A 23062-nucleotide genomic window follows, 5' to 3' on the forward strand; every position below is an offset into this window, starting at 1 on the left:
ATGAGGGGCAACACCGGAATGAGGGGCAACACCGGAATGAGGGGCAACACCGGAATGAGGGGCAACACTGGACTGAGGGGCAGCACCGGACTGAGGGACGGATCCTGGCTGGCTGGCTCTGGCGGATCCTGGCTGGCTGGCTCTGGCGGATCCTGGCTGGCTGGCTCTGGCGGATCCTGGCTGGCTGGCTCTGGCGGATCCTGGCTGGCTGGCTCTGGCGGATCCTGGCTGGCTGGCTCTGGCAGCTCCTGGCTGGCTGGCTCTGGCAGCTCCTGGCTGGCTGGCTCTGGCTGGTCCTGGCTGGCTCTGGCTGGTCCTGGCTCGACGGCTCTGGCTGCTCCTGTCTGGCGGAAGGCTCTGGCTGCTCCTGTCTGGCGGACGGCTCTGGCTGCTCCTGTCTGGCGGACGGCTCTGGCTGCTCCTGTCTGGCGGACGGCTCTGGCTGCTCCTGTCTGGCGGACGGCTCTGACGGCTCGGGACAGACGGGCAGCTCTGACGGCTCGGGACAGACGGACAGCTCTGACGGCTCGGGACAGACGGACAGCTCTGACGGCTCGGGACAGACGGACAGCTCTGACGGCTCGGGACAGACGGACAACTCTGACGGCTCGGGACAGACGGACAGCTCTGACGGTGCTGTGCAGGCAGACAGTTCAGACAGCGCTGGGCAGGCAGACAGTTCAGACAGTGCTGGGCAGGCAGACAGTTCAGACAGCGCTGGGCAGGCAGACAGTTCAGACAGCGCTGGACAGGCAGGCAGCTCAGACACTGGCTGCGCTGGAGAGGAGGAAGGCTCTGACAGCGCTGGACAGGTGGGAGCAACTGGAGAGAGAAGACGGAGAGACAGCCTGGTGCGGGGGGCTGCCACCGGAGGACTGGTACGTGGAGGTGGCACCGGAAAAACCGGACCGTGAAGGAGGACACGCGCTCTTGAGCACCGAGCCTGCCCAACCTTACCAGATTGAATGGTCCCCGTAGCCCTGCGAGTGCGGCGAGGTGGAAAAACCCGCACTGGGCTATGCTGGCGAACCGGGGACACCATTTGTAAGGCTGGTGCCATGTACGCCGGCCCGAGGAGACGCACTGGAGGCCAGATGCGTTGGGCCGGCTTCATGACACCCGGCTCGATGCCCAACCTAGCCCGGCCAGTGCGGCAAGGTGGAATAGCCCGCACTGGACTAAGCACGCGTACTGGAGACACCGTGCGCTTTACCGCATAACACGGTGTCTGACCAGTACGACGCCCTCTCACTCCACGGTAAGCACGGGGAGTTGGCTCAGGTATCCTACCCGGCTTTGCCACACTCCGCGTGTGCCCCCCCCCCCAAGAAATGTTTGGGTCTGACTCTCGGGCTTCCGTGCTAGCCGCGTACCTTCATACCGCCGGTTCCTCTCTCCGGTTGCCTCTGCTCTCCGAGCTGCCTCCAGCTGTTCCCATGGGAGGCGATCCTTTCCAGCCAGGATCTCCTCCCATGTGTAGCAACCCTTGCCGTCCAAAACGTCCCCCCATGTTCAATTCTCCTTTTTGCGCTGCTGCTGCTGCTGCTGCTGTCGCTGCCCTTTTACACTCCGCTTGGTCCTTTGGTGGTCGGTGATTCTGTTACGGCTGAAGTCTGAAGAGGAGGTGTAGGGATCGGACCAAAATGCAGAGTGGAAAGTGACCATGATTTATTATAAATAAACTGAACACTACAAGAAACAAAATAACAAAACGAGAATCTAACCGACAAACAGTCCCGTGTGGCACAACTACATACACGGAAGACAATCACCCACAAAACCCAACACCAAACAGGTTACCTTAATATGGTTCTCAATCAGGGACAACGATTGACAGCTGCCTCTGATTGAGAACCATATCAGGTCAAACACAGAAATAGACAAACCAGACACAAAACAATGAATGCCCACCCAACTCACGTCCTGACCCACTAAAACAAACAATTAACACAATAACTAGGGTCAGAACGTGACAGTAGCCTACTGCCTTGTGCACATTGCTATGAAGAAATAATAGGTTATCAACATTTTAAGCTAAACATTCTGATCTGTTGCATCAGACTCATTGCCTAATTTTTTTATGTAGCCTAGGCCTACTGGTTGTATGAATTTGGGATCTTTCGTCCCACAACTCCCAGAGTGTTTGGAACAGGCTATTCCTTGACAAGTTGACCAATAGAATAGGTTAAAAAATATATATATTGAGGATAGTAGATTGACATAGGCTTGTGATGTTGCTGTTCGTAACACATCTTGTTGGCTGAGGAAAAGTAAATGTGGCCAGTTATTCTTACATCTTCAAAGTGCACATCAGAATTCGGTAAGAAGCACCTCACATTGTTGCATCCTGGACTTGCATGTTCTGTTAATATGAATGACCATAATCTAAATGTGGTTTCTGTCATTCTGAGCACCGTGGTTGGACACCCTAATCAGGTTACGCACCCAATACATTTGGGTCTGGCAGATTTCTCAAATGTCCGGTAAATTCAAATTAAATTCAAATTAAATTCAAATGACCGGCGCCCCATTTTCCTAACGGAAACCCTGGTGCACACACACATGCACACACTAGGTTTGTAGCCTAGTGAATCAAGGTGTTTATTTTCCTAGAAACAACCTTCTACAGAGTAAATGAGTCTTCCCAGAACCTCATCTCACAGAGTGTGTTTAACTGTAAAGATGGACTGCATGTGTCACTCTATGTTTTCTCCTTCTGTGGTGTTTACGTATCCTGATACCCTGAGAGCCTCTCTCTGTCAATCACCACCACTCAGTCTACCCCCCCCCCACCCCCCCAACCCTGCTAAGCCCTCTCAACCACCATTCCCTCTAAGCTGCGCGTGTGCACGGGACTGCCGTGCAGCTTAGAGGGACTGCCTCGCAGAAGAAATATCAGCCTGTGCAGAGAAGTAACAGATTGAACTTCACTCAACTTTGTAGAGTTTTCCCCGTTAGTTAACACAATCAACGTTTCCCTTTACTGTGGGAATTGTGATCGAATCAACGCAATATTGGCCACTTTCAATGCAACATACTGAAACAAAACTAACTATGCAAGACTTAGTATACAATACTAACTATGCAAGAGATTTTTTTTAGGCAGAACGCATCGGAGTAGGATTCTATTGCATTGACAGGCACGTCTCAGGCCTGTACTCTACGCAGACTGGTGCGTCATAACCAATCAAAGCTGCAGTAGGCCTATATGCAAATTGACCATTACCATATTTGGATCTGTGCCTTTCACTTTGAACTGGACTGTTTTTACAGCATGAGCAGTCATGAGTAGATTGTTTGAGATCAAAGCGAGAGCTGCATGTAGCCACGTGTGCACATTTGTTAATATCCTTAGCTAGTTACTGAGTTATTAGCCCAGTTATAGATCATTTGTAGTCAGCAATGGGGGTGGTTGCTTCCTACAAGAGCACAAAATGTGTGCATTTCTAGCCATCTTTGAATAGTAAAGAGCTTTTTTTGTCTTAAAGGGGCAGTGTTGTATTTTGAGACACTAATGAATAAGCTAAGTAGCCAATAGCTAGCCAATAATGATGCATTTTATTTTGTAAAGGGGTTTCTTGCATCAAACAACACAACAACATTTTCAGTCACCTCTTTGTCTGAAGACCAAGTGGGATAAACAGGTTAATGTCATGCTCTGCATGCAGGCCTACATTGAACACCACACATTGGCTGCTACTGTAGGCTGAATGATATAACAGCTATTTCCATGTTAAAATGTTATGGGATGTGTTTTCTCCACTGTGTTTATGATGGTAGGCCACTCTGGCAGGCCTACATTATGATCAAACAGCCACAGTAACCTACTTGAACACGGTTCAATTGTAATTTAAAGCGGGGAAAGCCTCAGCGTTCACAGTAAACGCGTGCCGGTGTCACGTTCCTGACCTGTTTTCTGTTGTTTTTGTATGTGTTTGACGGTCAGGGCGTGAGTTTGGGTGGGTAGTCTATGTTATGTGTTTCTATGTTGGTTAAAGGGTGACCTGATATGGCTCTCAATTAGAGGCAGGTGGTTTTCATTTCCTCTGATTGAGAGCCATATTAAGGTAGGTGTTTTCACATTGATTGTTGTGGGTGGTTGTCTCCTGTGTCAGTGTATGTTACGCCACGCGGGACTGTTTCGGTTTTGTTTGTTCGTTCGTTTTATGTAGTCAGTTTTCCTGTTCTTGCGTTCTTCGTGTTTCATGTAAGTTCGTCGTCCAGGTCTGTCTACGTCGTTTGTTGTTTTGTAATTATTCAAGTGTTCGTCGTGTTTTCTGTTTTGTTGATTAAAAATCATGTCTTATCACAACGCTGCATTTTGGTCTAATCCTTGCTACTCGTCTTCGGATGAGGAGAAGGAGGAAGCCCGTTACAGCCGGAAGTTGCACAGAATTTTCACAATGTTCAAGTTTGCGCTCAGCAGACGTGAAATTTGCTCAGTGCCTATAAGAATTTGAGGGAACATTGTTCCCAACCTAAACCTGTGACCCCTCTTAAACATTACTCCCTCCTGGGAGGATTCTCCCTCCCTCTCTCCCCTGACGGTGCGCAGCCTTAAAAGGCTTCCCCAGCTGGCTGGTTTCTCTCTAATGATTGAGACTGTGTTATTACTGAATGTTCTCTACTGTAAACACTCCTCTACCCTCTGACTCACATCCTTCACAGAACACTTCTCCTCCTGATTTACACACTCTGAGACACTCCTACATATACAGAGGGTCACTAGGGGAAGACATACACATGCAGTGTAATGCACACACACACTAATAGTAATGCATACACTCACACACACACACACTAATACTAATGCATACACTCACACACACACTAATACTAATGCATACACTCACACACACACTAATACTAATGCATATAATCACACACACACACACTAATACTAATGCATACACACACACACACACACACACACACACACACACACACACACACACACACACACACACACACACACACACACTAATACTAATGCATACATTCACACACACACACACACACACACACACACACACACACACACACACACACACACACACACACACACACACACACACACACACACACACACACACACACACACACACTAATACTAATGCATACATTCACACACACACACACACACACACACACACACACACACACTAATACTAATGCATATACTCACACACACACACACTAATACTAATGCATACACTCACACACACACACTAATACTAATGCATACACTCACACACGCACACAAACACTCACACACACACACACTAATACTAATACACATGATCACACACGCACGCACACACACACTCACACACACACACACTAATACTAATACACACGCTCACACACGCACACACACACACACACACTAATACTAATGCATACACGCACGCACACACTCACACACACACTAATACACACGCTCACACACGCACACACACACACACACACACTAATACTAATGCATACACGCACGCACACACTCACACACACACTCACACTAATACAGACACTCACGCTAATACAGACACTCACACTAATACAGACACTCACACTAATACAGACACTACTAATACAGACACGCACACTAATACAGACACTACTAATACAGGCACTACTAATACAGACACTCACACTAAACAGACACTCACACTAATATAGACACCCACACTAATACAGACACTCACACTAATACAGACACTCACTCTAATACAGACACTCACACTAATACAGACACTACTAATACAGACACTACTTAGCTTTATGTGTATTGTATCCAAGCAATTGGAAAAAGTGTTAAGAGTTTTGAAAAATTAGCATTTTGATCATTGGTTGTGAGTTTTGTGTCTAGAGTTTTGAAAAATGACATCAAGGTTCTGAAATTAGTGCCAAAGTGATGGTAAAAAAACGGTAATACAGACACTCCTAATACAGACACTACTAATACAGACACTACTAATACAGACACAACTAATACAAACACTACTACAGTTTTTAACAATCACTTTGGCACTAATTTCAGAACCTTGTGGTCATTTTTCAAAACTCTGGACACAAAACTCAAAACGGTCATCACTTGTAACACAGGCTGTCCAATGTTCAAAACATTGCATTGTGCATTCATATCTTTAAAGAAACCTTGCACTTGCAGAATCATTGGTTAAAATAACTAATTTATCATGAAATACCATAGGAACATTCATTTAGATCACCTACACACAAGATACCAATAGTTTCACTTTGTAGTTGTTCGTCCAATCATTAAATATTGTAGTACAAAATATGTGATACATGTTTCATTATGCTACTACACGTAAATACATCACTGTAAAATGACTAGTAGAGAGAATACAACAGACACAGTGGAATCATTGAACAAAATATGAAATTTATTGATGAAATACAATAAAATCACAACATAGGTTTCTTTGAATCAAAGCAAAAATAATTAGCTACAAAAAAAGAAAAAACAGTTAAAGGTCAACTGCAGTGTTCCTCACCTGGCTTACTGTAAAAAGCAACACAAAAGATTGATTACTGTACTTCGATATTTCCATCAACACTGTCTTGTGGATTTGGCCACAGGTTCTCATCCACATCACAATGGATGTTTTCATTAGCCAAACATCTTGGGAAGAATCTTTGGGCATGGCGAATCCAGGCCTGACACTGGTCTGCCGTGATTTCATTGCATGCGTCATTCATGGCCTGGAGAAGTGTGGCTTGTTCGGGAGGGCGCCTATCATATACCTTCCACCTCCATGTGGAGAAAAATTCCTCAATCGGGTTAAGGAAAGGAGAGTATGGGGGTAAGTACAGGGTGGTAAATTGTGGTTGGGCCTGAAACCACGCTTGCACCATTTGAGCATGGTGGAACCTGACATTATCCCACACAATGCAATAGGTCATGACATCACCTCTACAGACCTGACTTAGCTCATCAAGCATGAGCTAATCTAAGCAACTTTGACCGTGGTATGATTGTTGATGCCACACATGGTGATTCCAGCATCTCAGAAACAGCTGCCCTCCTGGGATTATTACGCACTACAGTCTCTAGAGTTTACAGAGAATGATGCGATAAACAAAACACATTCAGTGAGCGGCAGTTCTGTGGGCAAAAACACCTTATTAATGAGAGAGGTCAGAGGAGAATGTCCAGACTCATTCAAGCTAACAGAAAGGCCACAAATGCTCAAATAACAGCTGTTTAAAACAGTGGTGTGCAGAATGGCATCTCTTAACGTACAACACCATGAATAATTCAGGCTGTTGTGGAGGCAAAAGGGGGTCCTACCCAGTACTAGATAGGTGTACCTAATACAGTGGCCGGTGAGTGTACAGTAATGTTTGTCAGTTTCCATAAAACTATGCATTAAGAGTAATGCAACAGTTACTTATCATTTTGAGCAGTTGTATCAATTGATAGTTAGATCATTGTAATGAAATGAATAGACAGTCATTTCAGATGTAATGTGTGAATTGCATTTTGAAATGGTAATACTTTGATGTTAAGTTGTGTCATTTTGAACAGGTGATTTTAGTTCAATGAACAAATGATCTTAGCTTTATGTGTATTGTATCCAAGCAATTGGAAAAAGTGTTAAGAGTTTTGAAAAATTTGCATTTTGATCATTGGTTGTGAGTTTTGTGTCTAGAGTTTTGAAAAATGACATCAAGGTTCTGAAATTAGTGCCAAAGTGATGGTAAAAAAACGGTAATACAGACACTCCTAATACAGACACTACTAATACAGACACTCCTAATACAGACACTCCTAATACAGACACTACTAATACAGACACTACTAATATAGACACTCCTAATACAGCCACTACTAATACAGACACTACTAATACAGATACTACTAATACAGACACTACTAATACAGCCACTACTAATACAGCCACTTATACAGACACTACTAATACAGACACTCCTAATACAGACACTCCTAATACAGACACTCCTAATACAGACACTACTAATACAGACACTCCTAATACAGACACCACTAATACAGACACCACTAATACAGACACTCCTAATACAGACACTACTAATACAGACACTACTAATACAGACACTACTAATACAGACACTCCTAATACAGACACTACTAATACAGACACTCCTAATACAGACACTACTAATACAGACACTACTAATACAGACACTACTAATACAGACACTAATACAGACACTACTAATACAGACACTCCTAATACAGACACTCCTAATACAGACACTACTAATACAGACACTCCTAATACAGACACTACTAATACATACACTCCTAATACAGACACTAATACAGACACTACTAATACAGACACTACTAATACATACACTCCTAATACAGACACAAATACAGACACTCCTAATACAGACACTCCTAATACAGACACCACTAATACAGACACCACTAATACAGATACTCCTAATACAGACACTACTAATACAGACACTACTAATACAGACACTACTAATACAGACACCCCTAATACAGACACCCCTAATACAGACACTCCTAATACAGACACTACTAATACAGACACTCCTAATACAGACACTACTAATACAGACACTACTAATACAGACACTACTAATACAGACACTCCTAATACAGACACAAATACAGACACTCCTAATACAGACACTCCTAATACAGACACTACTAATACAGACACTACTAATACAGACACTACTAATACATACACTCCTAATACAGACACAAATACAGACACTACTAATACAGACACTACTAATACATATATCCACTAAAAGAGGAAAGAGGGCTTATCTGTAGACTTTATTCTCCCAGGTCCTTTTCGTCACTGGGTTTGATGTGTACGTGCATGTGCATGTGTGTGTGCTTGCGTACATGCATGTGTGTGCATGCATTGGGGCTGTATTGTGTGTGTCTGAGCATGTTTTTGTGTGAGTGGCATGTCATTGGTACTGTAAGGCACCTATTTTGCAGCTGGAGTTGACTTCCACTCTGTGTGAGTGGAAGTGATGTAATCCTGCTGTGCTCTGTCATTGTTTGACTGAGTGGTGACGCACAACACTAATGCCCTAGTCCGGTCAGTCGCTCCAAATATCTCAGGCTTTACACTGGGGTAGGGTTTGAAATGGTGGAGCTGAGGAGAGGGGAGTAGGGGAACACACTCACATGGTGACATTAAATGGCCAAACTCCATATACAAATAAACTACAAACCCACTGCATTGCCTGGGCTGTTTAATCTATGTTATTGTAATCTGTTTCTGTCTTTTCCGTGCACTCTCTGCAAAGAAAAGAGCCCACACTCAACCCGAATACTGCCTCGTAGACGGAGTGTTTGTTTCGTGCCATTTCTCTTTGAACTAAATTGGAACTTTTTCTACCAACTATTACTACCAAGTACATTAGTGAACTGAGATTCACCCTGACCTAATCTCCGTCTCTGTCCCCTCAGGGGCACGGCAGACTGGTTCGGGGTCAGTAAGGAAAACGACAGCACCCAGCGATGGAGGAGGAAGAGCCTGCAGCACTGCAACCTGCGTTACGGCCGCCTCAAGGCCCAGGTGATGAGGGAGATGGAGCTGTCCAGCCAAGACAATCTGTCTCTGACCAGCACTGAGACCCCACCACCCCTCTACCTCCCCCCACACCACCATCACCACCACCCCCACCACCCCTATGCCATGCAGCGGGTAGGGCAGAGCCGCCCACAAACATACTATACATTCATAGACTCTCTTAATATCTCTCTCTTTTCTCTTTCTGTCTCTTGCCATACATATGTCATGTGTTGTGTTTCTTTACCCAATATCAATCCTATGTCTCTCCCTTGGGAACAATGACGTTATTCAATACAATTCAAAATAGATATGAGAATTGATATTTGGCTTGTTTGGGGTGTTTGTTTCTGTGATGTAAGCTGATGAGTGTATTAATACATGGAGTAATGCAACTATTAGAGGTCCATCACTATGGTAACCTGTGTATTGATATGACCGTGAACTTGACCTGTCATGTAGCCTCTTAGCAGAGCCCCATTGTTGTAACTATTCAAGTGAGTTCACCACCAAATAACCTGAAAGGATATGCTTGGCTCCGTGGTGTTTACAATCCCATGGGACATTACAGTGTCTGCCTCTGTGTGTGTAGATTGTGGACCCCCTGGCGCGGGGCCGTGCGTTCCGCATGGTGGAGGAGGTAGATGGTTACAGCGTACCCCAGACCCCCATCACCCCTGGTGCCGCCTCTCTCTGCTCATTTTCCAGCTCGCGCTCCGCCCTCAACAGGTTACCGCGGCGACGCAAGCGAGAGTCGGTCGCCGTCATGAGCTTCAAGGCCGCCGCAGCGCTGGTTAAGGTGTGTGTCGCACAGACATTGTCAGACGTGAGGATCAGAGTGTGTGTGTGTGTGTGTGTGTGTGTGTGTGTGTGTGTGTGTGTGTGTGTCTGTCTGTCTGTCTGTCTGTCTGTCTGTCTGTCTGTCTGTCTGTCTGTCTGTCTGTCTGTCTGTCTGTCTGTCTGTCTGCGTGCGTGCGTGCGTGCGTGCGTGCGTGCGTGCGTGCGTGCGTGCGTGCGTGCGTGCGTGCGTGCGTGCGTGCGTGCAGGGAGCAGATGTGTTTCCCGCATGTTTACCACTGTACTGTTGATGAATCATCCCTGATACTCCAGCAGCTGAGATAAAACAGTTCTAGTAACAGACACTGCTTTGATCTAACTAAATGCATCATTGGGAGTCACCTTGACTCATATTTACTATCTCAAGCCAAGTATGCAAACACCTTAGTCTCTGTAGTCTCAGTATCGCTTAGATGCTGTCTGTCTGATATGACTCTGGTCACTGAACAGTTTCTGCTCTATGGTCTTTGTTAATGGTGGCACAATAAAACAGCTAAACACAGCAGAACCCTACTGGATTGCATTGTTTGGTCTAAGCATTGATCTCTTTCCCCAAAATGGTTATTGAGATGGAAAAATGGCATGCATCGAGACTTAATCACACAACCCCAGTTTACTGTCGCCTGCTAATGGACACACGTGCGCACACATACACGGGTACACACACAAACGCACGCACGCGTACACACACACAAGCACAAACACACAGAGTATGTGTATGTTTATATCCTATAGGACGATTACCAATGTCAGTGTTATGTAAAAGTTGAGCTCCAGCTTGTCTTGTAGGATTAGGCTTTGGTGTAACAGTACAGTACAGAGGCTGTTCCTCTCTCCTGTCCTGTGGTGTCAGGCATGGTGGTGGGGGGCACATAGGTAGATGACTAGGCTGGGGAGGGAGACAATGTTTGCATCCCAAATGGCACCCTATTCCCTATTTAGTGCACTACTTTTGACCCTGGTCAAAAGTAGTGCACCAAATAGGGAATAGGGTGCCATTTGGGACACATGAATTAACAGATGGCATTAGGATAACTCTGCTGTCAGTCCCGTCCTCCAGTCAGAATGCTCAGCTGTGTGTCTGTTCTGTTAGCCAGTAGAATACTGTGTATTCTGGAACTGAAACATTGAACGCTGCAGGGCTAATCCCGCCTCAAGAGGTCAAAGCATCATAATCATCATGGCCACTGGCCACAGATGGTTGTCAGGAGTCAGAGAGGACACTGGTCTGGGGCTTTGGGGATGCTGTTTACCGGATGTGTTTTTGATCCCGGGTTGGGGTCAATTCCATTTCTATTTGAAATTTAATTCACTTCCTGAACTGACGGAATTTAAATGGAATTGACCCGTCATGGTCTCATTGTCACACAGTAATGTAATATCATGCAATAAATGTGTATCAGAGAGTATTTATTAGCGGTTACAACGGCGGTGGTGATGATGACGACAATGTGATGATGATGACAGTGATGATGATGACGAGGATGATTATGATGATGATGGTGTGTGTCAGGGCCGTACGGTGAGGGAGAGGGAGGGCGCTGCCCGGCGGTGTCGCAGGCGGAGCTTCATGCCAGTGAGTTTCCTGGAGGACGACACAGTGGACTTCCCTGACGAGCTGGACACCTCCTTCTTTGCTAGAGTGAGTAACACACACACACACACAGACACACACACATTCCATCACACATTCACGCACAGATAGCACACTCGCACAGTTCCTCCTGTCCCTCTTCATCTCTTTTCCTTCTCCTTCTCCTTCTCCTCCTCCTCTTCCTCCTCCTCCTCCTCCTGCTCCTCCTCCTGCTCCTCCTCCTTCTCCTCTTTCTCCTCCTCCATGCAGGATGGTCTGAGGAGAGGAGATGAGGAGCTGTCTACCTATGCAGACGATGTGTTTGATTCTCCGTCTGAGGCCGCCATTAAAGAGGAGGAGTCTAACACAGCAGCGGATGAGAGTGACCTCACAGGTGGCGCCTTGGACAAGAACGAACTGGAGAGGAGTCACCTGATGCTGTGAGTGGAACACAGACATCACACACGCAAGTTGTTGCTGCTACTGTAGCCAGTTTCACTTAACACACACCCTCTTCTGACCCTCTCTCCCACTATCTCCCCTTCCTCCGCTACTCTCTCTCTCTCTCTCTCTCTCTCTCTCTCTCTCTCTCTCTCTCTCTCTCTCTCTCTCTCTCTCTTTCTCTCTCTTTCTCTCTCTACTCCACAGGCCCCTGGAGCGGGGCTGGCGTAAAGGTAAAGAACCTGGACTGTCTCAGGTCCAGCCCAAGATGCGTCTGCGCCAGGAGGTGGTGAGTGTGAGCGGGCAGCGGCGAGGCCAGCGGATCACAGTGCCCGTCAAGAAGCTCTTCGCCAGGGAGAAGAGGCCCTACGGCCTAGGAATGGTGGGCAGGCTCACTAACAGAACCTATCGCAAACGCATCGACAGCTTCGTCCAGCAACAGATAGAGGACATGGACGACCACAGGTACACTTTATTGTCAATGAGGATTTTCCGATTCTTTAATTTCAATGTGGAATTCGGAATTTGCTACATTGCTATGCATTTGACTTCAACTCTGGCATGGTCACATAGTCGCACTGTAACATAAAACATGTCTAAGATTTTATCACACTACAGGAGAAGAGCCCAGTCACATCTGTAGTGGAGGTCGGAGCTGTGTCTGAGTTTGCCCCAGATAAGATACAGTATGAGTCATCACGGATAATAGAAAGCACCTCATTTCTGTGACTGACCTGGCCTCTAGATTAATAAACAAACCAGGACTGTGTGACTCAGTAACAGATGGTCGAGTCCCAGCACACCATGTGGGAAACAATGGTTTACACAGTTGTTGTCATACATTACTAACTCCTATCCTAGTGGATGCAGCTGTTGTCAGTGTGAAGTCCACACAGACATACTGAGATAGTTTTTCTAACAGAAGAGGTAAGCTGCTGTACTATGTGATATACCGTATTGATATTGTGTGTGTGTCTGTGTCTCTCTCTGTGTGTGTTTGTGTGTGTGTGTGTGTGCAGGCCTTTCTTTACCTACTGGATCACATTTGTCCACCTGTTAATCACCATCCTGACTGTTTGTCTCTACGGCATCGCCCCTGTGGGCTTCTCCCAGCACGAGACCGTCGACTCGGTCAGTACAGTGACTGTTATATAATGTAGTTTGCGTTATGAATGTTACAGTGATGGTTGTATAGTGCTTTGCTATAATGTGATGAGTGATCCATTGCGTCAATGTGTTATGTCTTTGCATTTGACTTTGTAAACCCTTTGGCTTTTCCCCTGTCTCTCTTTAGGTATTGAGAAATAAAGGTGTTTATGAAAATGTCAAGTTTGTGCAACAAGAAAACTTCTGGGTGGGACCAAATTCTGTAAGTGTAACTTTTTTTAGGCTAACGTACTTCATTTGATCATTTAAACCTACAGTATATGTCAGCTATGAGACGCTGTGTTGTATTTGAACAAACCTTACACGATGGTAAGTCATAGCGCCGGTAGCATAACTCTCTGTTATGCTGCTCCCAAACTTTATATTTTAATAAAACTTTGGTGATTAAGATGTTTATTAATACGAGGGTTACCGGCACAAAAAGCACATCTCCGTTCTTGTTCCGTGAGCATAAGGGAACTGGGTGTCACAGCTGGATAGGTTGCGCTTTCGCTCACAAAATCCATGCCATTACGCGTTACCACTAATACCTGCTTTTCGTTGGTCTTAAATCTCTCGATATGCGCTGCAGGGGTTGGAACCAAAATGCTTTTCAGAGGGTTTGTTCCACTGTTCCGACCAGATTTACTTCACCAATCAGTGCGGATAGGGCAGCTTGCTATGGAGCAGGCAGTCTATAGTTACATGTGTGATGGAAAGAAAAGTGTAGGGCACGAGATGCGACTAAAATTTTACAGGTGGGGAGAGAGCAAGAGAGGGTGGAGAAGGACGCTTGGCTTGAAGCGCTGGGGATCTTGTTTTGACATGCATTATCTGAATTAGGCCCACAGAATTATACCTACGGAGGTGCAGCTTCTATGGAGGAACTTTGAATGTCTTTGATCTTCAGAGAAATGGCTTAATGTTGGACCTAACAAGCTTGTGTGTGCAGACCGGCACCAGAATTCTGAATCATGCTTGTAATGTCAGTAGGCTACACTAGCCTATGCTTCAGAGGGGAGGGGCAGGTAGCCTAAACACACCCGCACTCTGACAAAGATTTTCTGCTGGCAGGCAGACACTGGAAGAAGTTTCTGAGAGACAGAGGGAGGGCTTTGCATAGCTGCTTTGTTGCGCTTTTTGTGGGACAAAAAAAAAATGCCTGCAATGTTAAATAATGTTATTAACCGGTTCCCATGCTTTTAAAATAATGGTTCTGTTTCCCGGAAAAGTATAGATCACTTTTGTTCCCAGTTCTGATTCTGTTCCTTGAAAAATGTTGTTATTTTCCGGTTTCCAGTTCTGTTCCCTGAACTGATTCCAACCCCTGCTTTTGCACTTGTTTTCAAGGACACACCACAAATATTCCTACCTCAGCGCATCTAGCTGATATTAGACAGGTAAATTGATATTAGATAGGTAAATTGATATTAGACAGGTAAATTGATATTAGACAGGTAAATTGATATTAGACAGGTAAATTGATATTAGATAGGTAAATTGATATTAGACAGGTAAATTGATATTAGACAGGTAAATTGATATTAGACAGGTAAATTGATATTAGATAGGTAAATTGATATTAGACAGGTAAATTGATATTAGATAGGTAAATTGATATTAGACAGGTAAATTGATATTAGATAGGTAAATTGATATTAGACAGGTAAATTGATATTAGACAGGTAAATTGATATTAGATAGGTAAATTGATATTAGACAGGTAAATTGATATTAGACAGGTAAATTGATATTAGACAGATAAATTGATATTAGACAGGTAAATTGATATTAGATAGGTAAATTGATATTAGACAGGTAAATTGATATTAGACAGGTAAATTGATATTAGACAGATAAATGTATATTAGACAGGTAAATTGATATTAGACAGATAAATTGATATTAGACAGGTAAATTGATATTAGACAGGTAAATTGATATGAGACAGGTAAATTGCTGAACCTGGCGCATGTGGTGCAAAACGCCAGAGTACCTGTTTTTACATGCTGTAATGTCAAAACGAACGTGCGTTTGGCACTTGCGCTGCCGTAGCGCCAGCCGAAAATAGAGCCCCTTGTCTGTGTTCTGATTGCACACCCTCCCCCTGACCTGCAGGAGGCGCTAATCCACCTGGGGGCTAAGTTCTCCCCCTGCATGCGTCAGGACCAGCAGGTCCATGACCTGATCCAGGAGAAGAGAGGAAGAGAGCGGGAGTCAGCCTGCTGTGTGAGGAACGACCGCTCCGGCTGTCTTCAGACCTCACAGGAGGAGTGCTCTGTGAGTTACCCTGGTGTTCCACTACTGTTACAGTCATATTATGTTTAATATCCTAAAATCTGTAGCAATTAACCCCTGTCTCTCTCTCCCCCCTGTTCTCCCTCTCCAGTCTACTCTAGCAGTATGGGTGAAGTGGCCTCATCACCCCAGTGCTCCTCTCCTGGAGGGGAAGGTCCGTCAGCACGGCTCAGTCTGCCACCAGGACCCCAGGTAATAAACTTCTTCTCTCGCTCCTCTTCATCCATCTCCCTCTCTTCTTCTTTATCTCCTCTTCCCTCTATACGTTATATGTTCTTTCCTCTGTTCCTCTCTTTTCAGAATATGCCTGGAGCCAGCCTCTGTGTCGCCTCATGAGTGGCCTGATGACATCACCAAGTGGCCAGTGTGTACCAGGTACAACCCAGGCAACCACACTAACCTCCCCCACGTAGACTGTGCCATCACCGGACGGCCATGCTGCATTGGGACCAAAGGGAGGTGAGGACAGACAGTACCCTCCACAAACTGCACGGTAGTGGTGAATACTATATGAGGTTCCTCAACTGGCCCCTCAATTTTTCTGATTAAAAAAATACATTTTTTTTTACAATTATTGTTGGACATAAAATACTGGAAAAAGATTGGAAAATCAGCTCCAAGTGACAAAAACTTTGGAAATATATTCCAAAGTATTTTCACGCATAATATAAAGATAGAGCTCTGGAAAAAATTAAGAGACCACTGCAAAATTATCTGTTTCTCTGGTTTTACTATTTATACGTATGTGTTTGGGTAAAATGAAAAAATGTGTTTTATTCTATAAACTACTGACAATATTTCTCCAAAATTCCAAATAAAAACATTGTCCTTTAGAGCATTTATTTGCAGAAAATGACAACTGGTCAAAATAACAAAAAATATGCAGTGTTGTCAGACCTCGAATAATGCAAAGAAAATAAGTTCATATTCATTTTTAAACAACACAATACTAATGTTTTAACTTAGGAAGAGTTCAGAAATCAATATTTGGTGGAATAACCCTGATTTTCAATCACAGCTTTCATGCGTCTTGGCATGCTCTCCACCAGTCTTTCACATTGATGTTGGGTGACTTTATGTCACTCCTGGCGCAAAAACTCAAGCAGATCGGCTTTGTTTGATGGCTTGTGACGATCCATCTTGCTCTTGATCACATTCCAGAGGTTTTCAATGGGGTTCAGGTCTGGAGATTGGGCTGGCCATGACAAGGTCTTGATCTGGTGGTCCTCCATCCACACCTTGATTGACCTGGCTGTATGGCATGGAGCATTGTCCTGCTGGAAAAACCAATCCTCAGAGTGGGGGAACATTGTCAGAGCAGAAGGAAGCAGGTTTTCTTCCAGGACAACCTTGTACGTGGCTTGATTCATGTGTCCTTCACAAAGACAAATCTGTCCGATTCCAGCCTTGCTGAAGCACCCCCAGATCATCACCGATCCTCCACCAAATGTCACAGTGGGTGTGAGACACTGTGGCTTGTAGGCCTCTCCAGGTCCCGCACCTACTGTGATGATAATTTTTCCCAGAGCCGTATATGTGATTGTATAGTGATTATGTTTTAGTCGTCTATAAATGATTTGTAATTATGTTCTGGCCTCCTGAGCATCCGCTCAAGAAGAAATCTAGTTCATGATCCCTGCTATATGACTTATCGAAACAATTAACTATGTTTTGAAAGTGTGTTGCTGAGGAGCCTGTACTTTATGCTTTTCAGTTCCCTCAGTCTTCACAGATATAGGTAGTTGATGTTGTAATGGCTTGTCTTGTGTGTTCACTATTCAGGTGCGAGATCACGTCCAGAGAGTACTGTGACTTTATGAAGGGCTACTTCCACGAGGACGCTACTCTCTGCTCCCAGGTGGCCTGTATGGATGATGTGTGTGGCTTGCTTCCTTTCCTCAACCCTGAGATCCCAGACCAGTTCTACAGACTCTGGCTCTCTCTATTCCTCCATGCTGGGTGAGTAGTGTTTCTCTGTAAAGAATATTCATTAGAATATTTTTATGTGTCTATTTTGAAAGGATTAAGCTAAGAACATGAACAACTTCATAGTTAAGAATACTAGAACAATATGGAAGAAAATTAAACGTATTCTACAAGAACAAATATCACTTCCTAAAAACACAACCCTATGGAACAATCCTTGCATAGCTTTTCAGAAATCACCGATAAATTGGTACACATGGAAAACTAAAGGCATAGAAACCATAAATGACTTGGTAACAGGAAATACATTTATTTCCATGACAGAATTAAAAAGTCATTTTGGACTGACCAGTGTAGATAGTTTCAAATACATCCAACTTAAAAGTTACATTTCAGTTTTAAATCTTTAAGCCATCAGAGCAACCTTGTGGGAATCTTATTTGAGTCAGAAAGGTATGTTCATTTGATAGGGAAGATATACAAAACCTTGCGTAGAGCATATCCAAATGACAATCTCTTTGAAAAAAAACTTCAAAAGAACTGATGTTGGCACAAGATGGAGGGAAAGTTGGAGCATAATTAAAGAAATGACAGAAAACGTACGTTTAATCCAGTATAAACTAATGTATAGCATCTATTATACAAGAGATACAATTCACAAATTTCAGAGTCGATGTCTCAAGTGTAAAACTAATAATGACTCAATAATCAATGCTTTCTGGGAATGCTATCAGGTCTGGAAGTTGTGGGCGGAGCTAGAAAGTTGGCTGTATTACAGGAAGTACTACAATGTAAACTTACTTTTGATCCGTCTGTCTGCATATTTCAAGACATGGAATATGGGAGTGTAGTGAGATACCTGATGAGCTGGACGATTCTCTTCTCATCACTCATCTTGATAAAACGTATACTAAATACTTGGAAGTCAATCAATCCGCCATCATTGACACAGTGGAAAAATCAAATTATTTATTATTGAAATAGCATGAGCGACCGTGAAAAAATCATTGGTAAAATTTAAGGCCAAGTGGCAAACAATAATGCAGGCACTAGGGATTGGGGTGTGAGCATGCGGGTCTGGGCAGATGAGATGTAGTCATTGTTTGTATGTGTCTGTAAGTTGTTGTTCAAATGTATGAGTTTGTTTTTAAAGTTTAAAAAAAAGTGGGGAAAAACTAAGATATATATAATACCAGTAAAAAGTTTGGACACAACTACTCATTCCAGGATTTTACTTTGTTTTTACTATTTTCTACATTGTAAAATAAAAGTGAAGACATCAAAACAATGAAATAACCCATATGGAATCATGTAGTGACCAAAAAATGATTAAACATATAAAAATAGATGTTATATTTGAGATTCTTCAAAGAAGCCATCCTTTGCCTTAATGACAGATTTGCACACTCTTGGCATTCTCTCAACCAGCTTCATGAGGTAGTCACCTGGAATGCATTTCAATTAACAGGTGTGCTTGTTAAAAGTTAATTTGTGGAATTTCTTTCATTCTTAATGCGTCTGAGCCAATCAGTTGTGTTGTGACAAGGTAAGGGTGGTATACAGAAGATAGCCCTATTTGGTAAAAGACCAAGTCCATATTATGGCAAGAACAGCTCAAATAAACAAAGAGAAATGACAGTCCATCATTACTTTAAGACATGAAGGTCAGTCAATACGGAACATTTCAAGAACTTCTTCAAGTGCATCATCAAGTGCTATGATGAAACTGGCTCTCATGAGGACCACCACAGGAAAGGAAGACCCAGAGTTACCTCTGCTGCAGAGGATAAGTTCAATAGTTACCAGCCTCAGAAATTGCAGCCCAAATAAATGATTCACAGACACATCTCAACATCAACTGTTCAGAGGAGACTGTGTGAATCAGGCCTTCATGGTCGAATTGCTGCAAAGAAACCACTACTAAAGGACACCAATAATAAGAAGAGACTTGCTTGGGGCAAGAAAAATTAGCAATGGACATTAGACCGGTGGAACTCTGTCCTTTGGTCTGATGAATCCAAATTGGAGATTTTTGGTTCCAACCGCTGTCTTTGTGAGACGCAGAGTAGGTGAACGGATGATCTCCGTATGTGTGGTTCCCACCGTGAAGCATGGAGGAGGAGGTGTGATGGTGTGGGGGTGCTTTGCTGGTGACAATGTTAGTGATTTATTTAAAATTCAAGGCACACTTAACTAGCATGGCTACCACAGCATTCTGCAGCGATATGCCATCCCATCTGGTTTGTGCTTAGTGGGACTTGTTTTTCAACAGAACAATAACCCAACACACCTCCAGGCTGTGTAAGGGCTATTTGACCAAGAAGGATAGTGATGGAGTGCTGCATCAGATGGCCTGGCCTCAACAATCACCTGACCTCAACCCAATTGAGATGGTTTGGGATGAGTTGGACCGCTGAGTGAAGGAAAAGCAGCCAACAAGTGCTCAGCATATGTGGGAACTCCTTCAAGACTGTTGGAAAAGCATGTGAAACTGGTTGAGAGAATTGCAAGAGTGTGCAAAGCTGTCATCAAGGCAAAGGGTGGCTACTTTGAAGAATATAAAATATAAAATATATTTTGATTTGTTTAACACTTGTTTGGTTACTTCATGATTCCGTATGTGTTATTTCATAGTTTTGATGTCTTCACTATTATTCTACAATGTAGAAAATAGTACAAATAAAGAAAAACCCTTGAATGAGTAGGTGTGTCCAAACTTTTGACTGGTACTGTATATATGTAAAATATTAATTGGTATTAGACAAGTTGTGTTCAATATGTTTAAACTTTGTCCTGCACAATGTCCTGCATGATGTGTCAAACATCATGAATGAATTAGGAAGCTACTGTATTTGGGCAGAAAATCGTATTTTTGCGTCTCAAATGTTATGTGAATGTGCAACCTGTAGACGTTTGTTTGTCTTGTGTATCGCAAGTCAGCTTTGTTCCAGGGCGTTAGTGTGCTTCACACATACCAGTCGACGCACTAGCTCTGTTAATCACTCTTGCTTGTGCAGCTAGTTAGTACAGACTAGCTAGGCTAGGTAGCTAGTACACGCTAGCTAGGTTAGGTAGCTTCTAATTATACATGTAATTTCACCACCCGTGCTGTTGGTGGCGGTAACGCACCATCCTCTCTGGCACCAACATCCTGTCTCATGTTGTATGTCTCACAGTGTCTGTGGCGGGAAAATGTATCTGCTGGAGCCAGACCCTATTGGACAATAATGTAGTTTGTAACCTGCTGAGACTCTCCATATCTTTCTTTATTTGCTAATATGTATCCCTGTAGGATCCTGCACTGCCTGGTGTCGGTGCTCTTCCAGATGACCATCCTGAGGGACTTAGAGAAGCTGGCCGGCTGGCTGAGGATCTCTATCATCTACATCGTCTCTGGCATCACTGGCAACCTGGCCAGCGCCATCTTCCTGCCCTACAGAGCAGAGGTACAGTACTGTAGATACACTGATCATATAGGTCTAGTGATATCACTGGTATAATCTCAAATATAATAAGAATCTCAAATGTAATTGATTTTGTGTTGTTGTCATCACACTGGCTGTCCCTTAGGTGGCAGGAGGACAAGTATTTAACTGCCAATATGTGTGTCTCTCTTTCTGTCCTCCTGCTCCCTCTCCCCCTTCCTCCCCAGGTTGGTCCAGCTGGCTCTCAGTTTGGTATCCTGGCCTGTCTGTTTGTTGAGCTGTTCCAGAGCTGGCAGATCCTGGAGCGTCCGTGGAGGGCTTTCACCAAGCTGTTGTGTGTCGTCATCTTTCTCTTCTCCTTTGGCCTGCTGCCCTGGATAGACAACTTCGCCCACATCTCCGGATTCATCTCTGGACTCTTCCTCTCCTTCGCCTTTCTGCCATACATCAGGTGAGAGCTGGTTTGATTTAGTAATATTTTGGGGATTTTTTGTGTATGTAATGTAAAGCGCTTTGAACTACTTAAAAAATAATGTGGCTCAGATCTAAATGGCTCAGTTGGTTCTGGGTTTGAGGCCTCATATACCTGAATATATTATGTTTTACTGTAACTTTAAGTTACTTTGGGTAATATTTTTATATATTTTATTATTACATTGAAATTAAATATGGCCTCAAGGTTATGCTATACCCTTTAACCTCTACGTCAAACACTAATTTTGATTTTATGATCTTATTCTCCTTATTATTTCCAGTTTTGGCCGTTCGGACATGTACCGTAAGCGTGTCCAGATCTGTGTGTTCCTGTTGGTGTTCCTGGGTCTCTTCTCAGGGCTGGCTGTACTGTTCTACATCCACCCGGTCAAGTGTGAGTGGTGTGAGTACCTCACCTGTATTCCCCTCACTGACAAGTTCTGTGACAAGTACGACCTCAACGCCCACCTCCACTGACCCGGCCTTTGACTGTACAATTGCAATGACTAGAATGGACAATCTCAAAGAACTATAGCCTCACGCGCCAGGATAGCAGGACAAAAGGGTCGGCTGGTGAACAAGACTCTAAGCAACGTCATGGCATGGACCAGACCGGCGGCCATATTTGGTGTAGCATTCAGGACATTGGACGTGAAGATTGCCAATCTTGGAAAAATAACTGTTGATCTTAATAACTGTTGATCTGTCTCCATTCGATTTTGTTTATATGGACATTGCTAGCGAGTGACCTGTCACTTTCAAAGCATAAAGACTTAAAGAGAGAAAGGGGGGGGAGAAGGGGGTAAAATGTGACTATTGCCTTGCCGCTGCTCTTATTAAAAACAGACACAACAGCACCACTTTGTGGCCGTCAGACCACATACAGCTGTGGAGGGATTTTGTTTTGTATTTTTCTACCCACGTCATAAAGCTGACTAAAAGTTTTATTGGTTTATTGGATGACCTCAGACAGGGAACTATCTCACAGGAAAGAAAAGGGATTACTGTAGTACTGTAGGATGACTGCCTCTGGTGCCTTGGTTATTACTGCCATATCTAGGTCCAAGTCTCAAATGGCACACTATTCTCTATACCAGAGGTTCCCAAACTTTTTCACTCAGGCCCCCTTCCAGCGTTGGAGAACATCTCACAATGGCACAAGCATTGTTCATGACACAAACTGTTCACACCCCTCTTGTTGACAGAGAGAAAATGTTGCAGGTTTAAACCTTATTTCCTGCAATTCTAGACATTTTGCCAAGCCTAATGTGTTTTCATGTGATATTTGAGTGACTCAAAAATTACAACAAAATCTATGGGCTAAAAAACATTAGCTGACATGGGTTAGTTGATCTGGACAT

The 23062-nt window shown here is 43.9% G+C and overlaps 1 protein-coding gene across 1 annotated transcript in view; it reads left to right on the top strand.

Moving 5' to 3' along the window:
* rhbdf1b (rhomboid 5 homolog 1b (Drosophila)) overlaps positions 1 to 22427 on the top strand; it is a 29660-nt gene extending 7233 nt beyond the window's left edge. The window contains exons 3-16 of the mRNA XM_038975356.1: positions 9479 to 9716; positions 10174 to 10380; positions 11932 to 12060; positions 12262 to 12431; positions 12640 to 12897; positions 13452 to 13563; positions 13727 to 13801; positions 15697 to 15858; positions 15968 to 16068; positions 16177 to 16335; positions 17659 to 17835; positions 21095 to 21248; positions 21455 to 21678; positions 21983 to 22427. Of these exons, the coding sequence (XP_038831284.1) occupies positions 9479 to 9716; positions 10174 to 10380; positions 11932 to 12060; positions 12262 to 12431; positions 12640 to 12897; positions 13452 to 13563; positions 13727 to 13801; positions 15697 to 15858; positions 15968 to 16068; positions 16177 to 16335; positions 17659 to 17835; positions 21095 to 21248; positions 21455 to 21678; positions 21983 to 22178 (2362 nt within the window). The 3' untranslated portion in view covers positions 22179 to 22427. The remainder of the gene's footprint in view (positions 1 to 9478; positions 9717 to 10173; positions 10381 to 11931; positions 12061 to 12261; positions 12432 to 12639; positions 12898 to 13451; positions 13564 to 13726; positions 13802 to 15696; positions 15859 to 15967; positions 16069 to 16176; positions 16336 to 17658; positions 17836 to 21094; positions 21249 to 21454; positions 21679 to 21982) is intronic.
* Positions 22428 to 23062: the final 635 nt, after the last annotated feature.

Source organism: Salvelinus namaycush, chromosome 35 (genome assembly GCF_016432855.1).
Source record: "Salvelinus namaycush isolate Seneca chromosome 35, SaNama_1.0, whole genome shotgun sequence".
Lineage (NCBI taxonomy): Eukaryota > Metazoa > Chordata > Actinopteri > Salmoniformes > Salmonidae > Salvelinus > Salvelinus namaycush.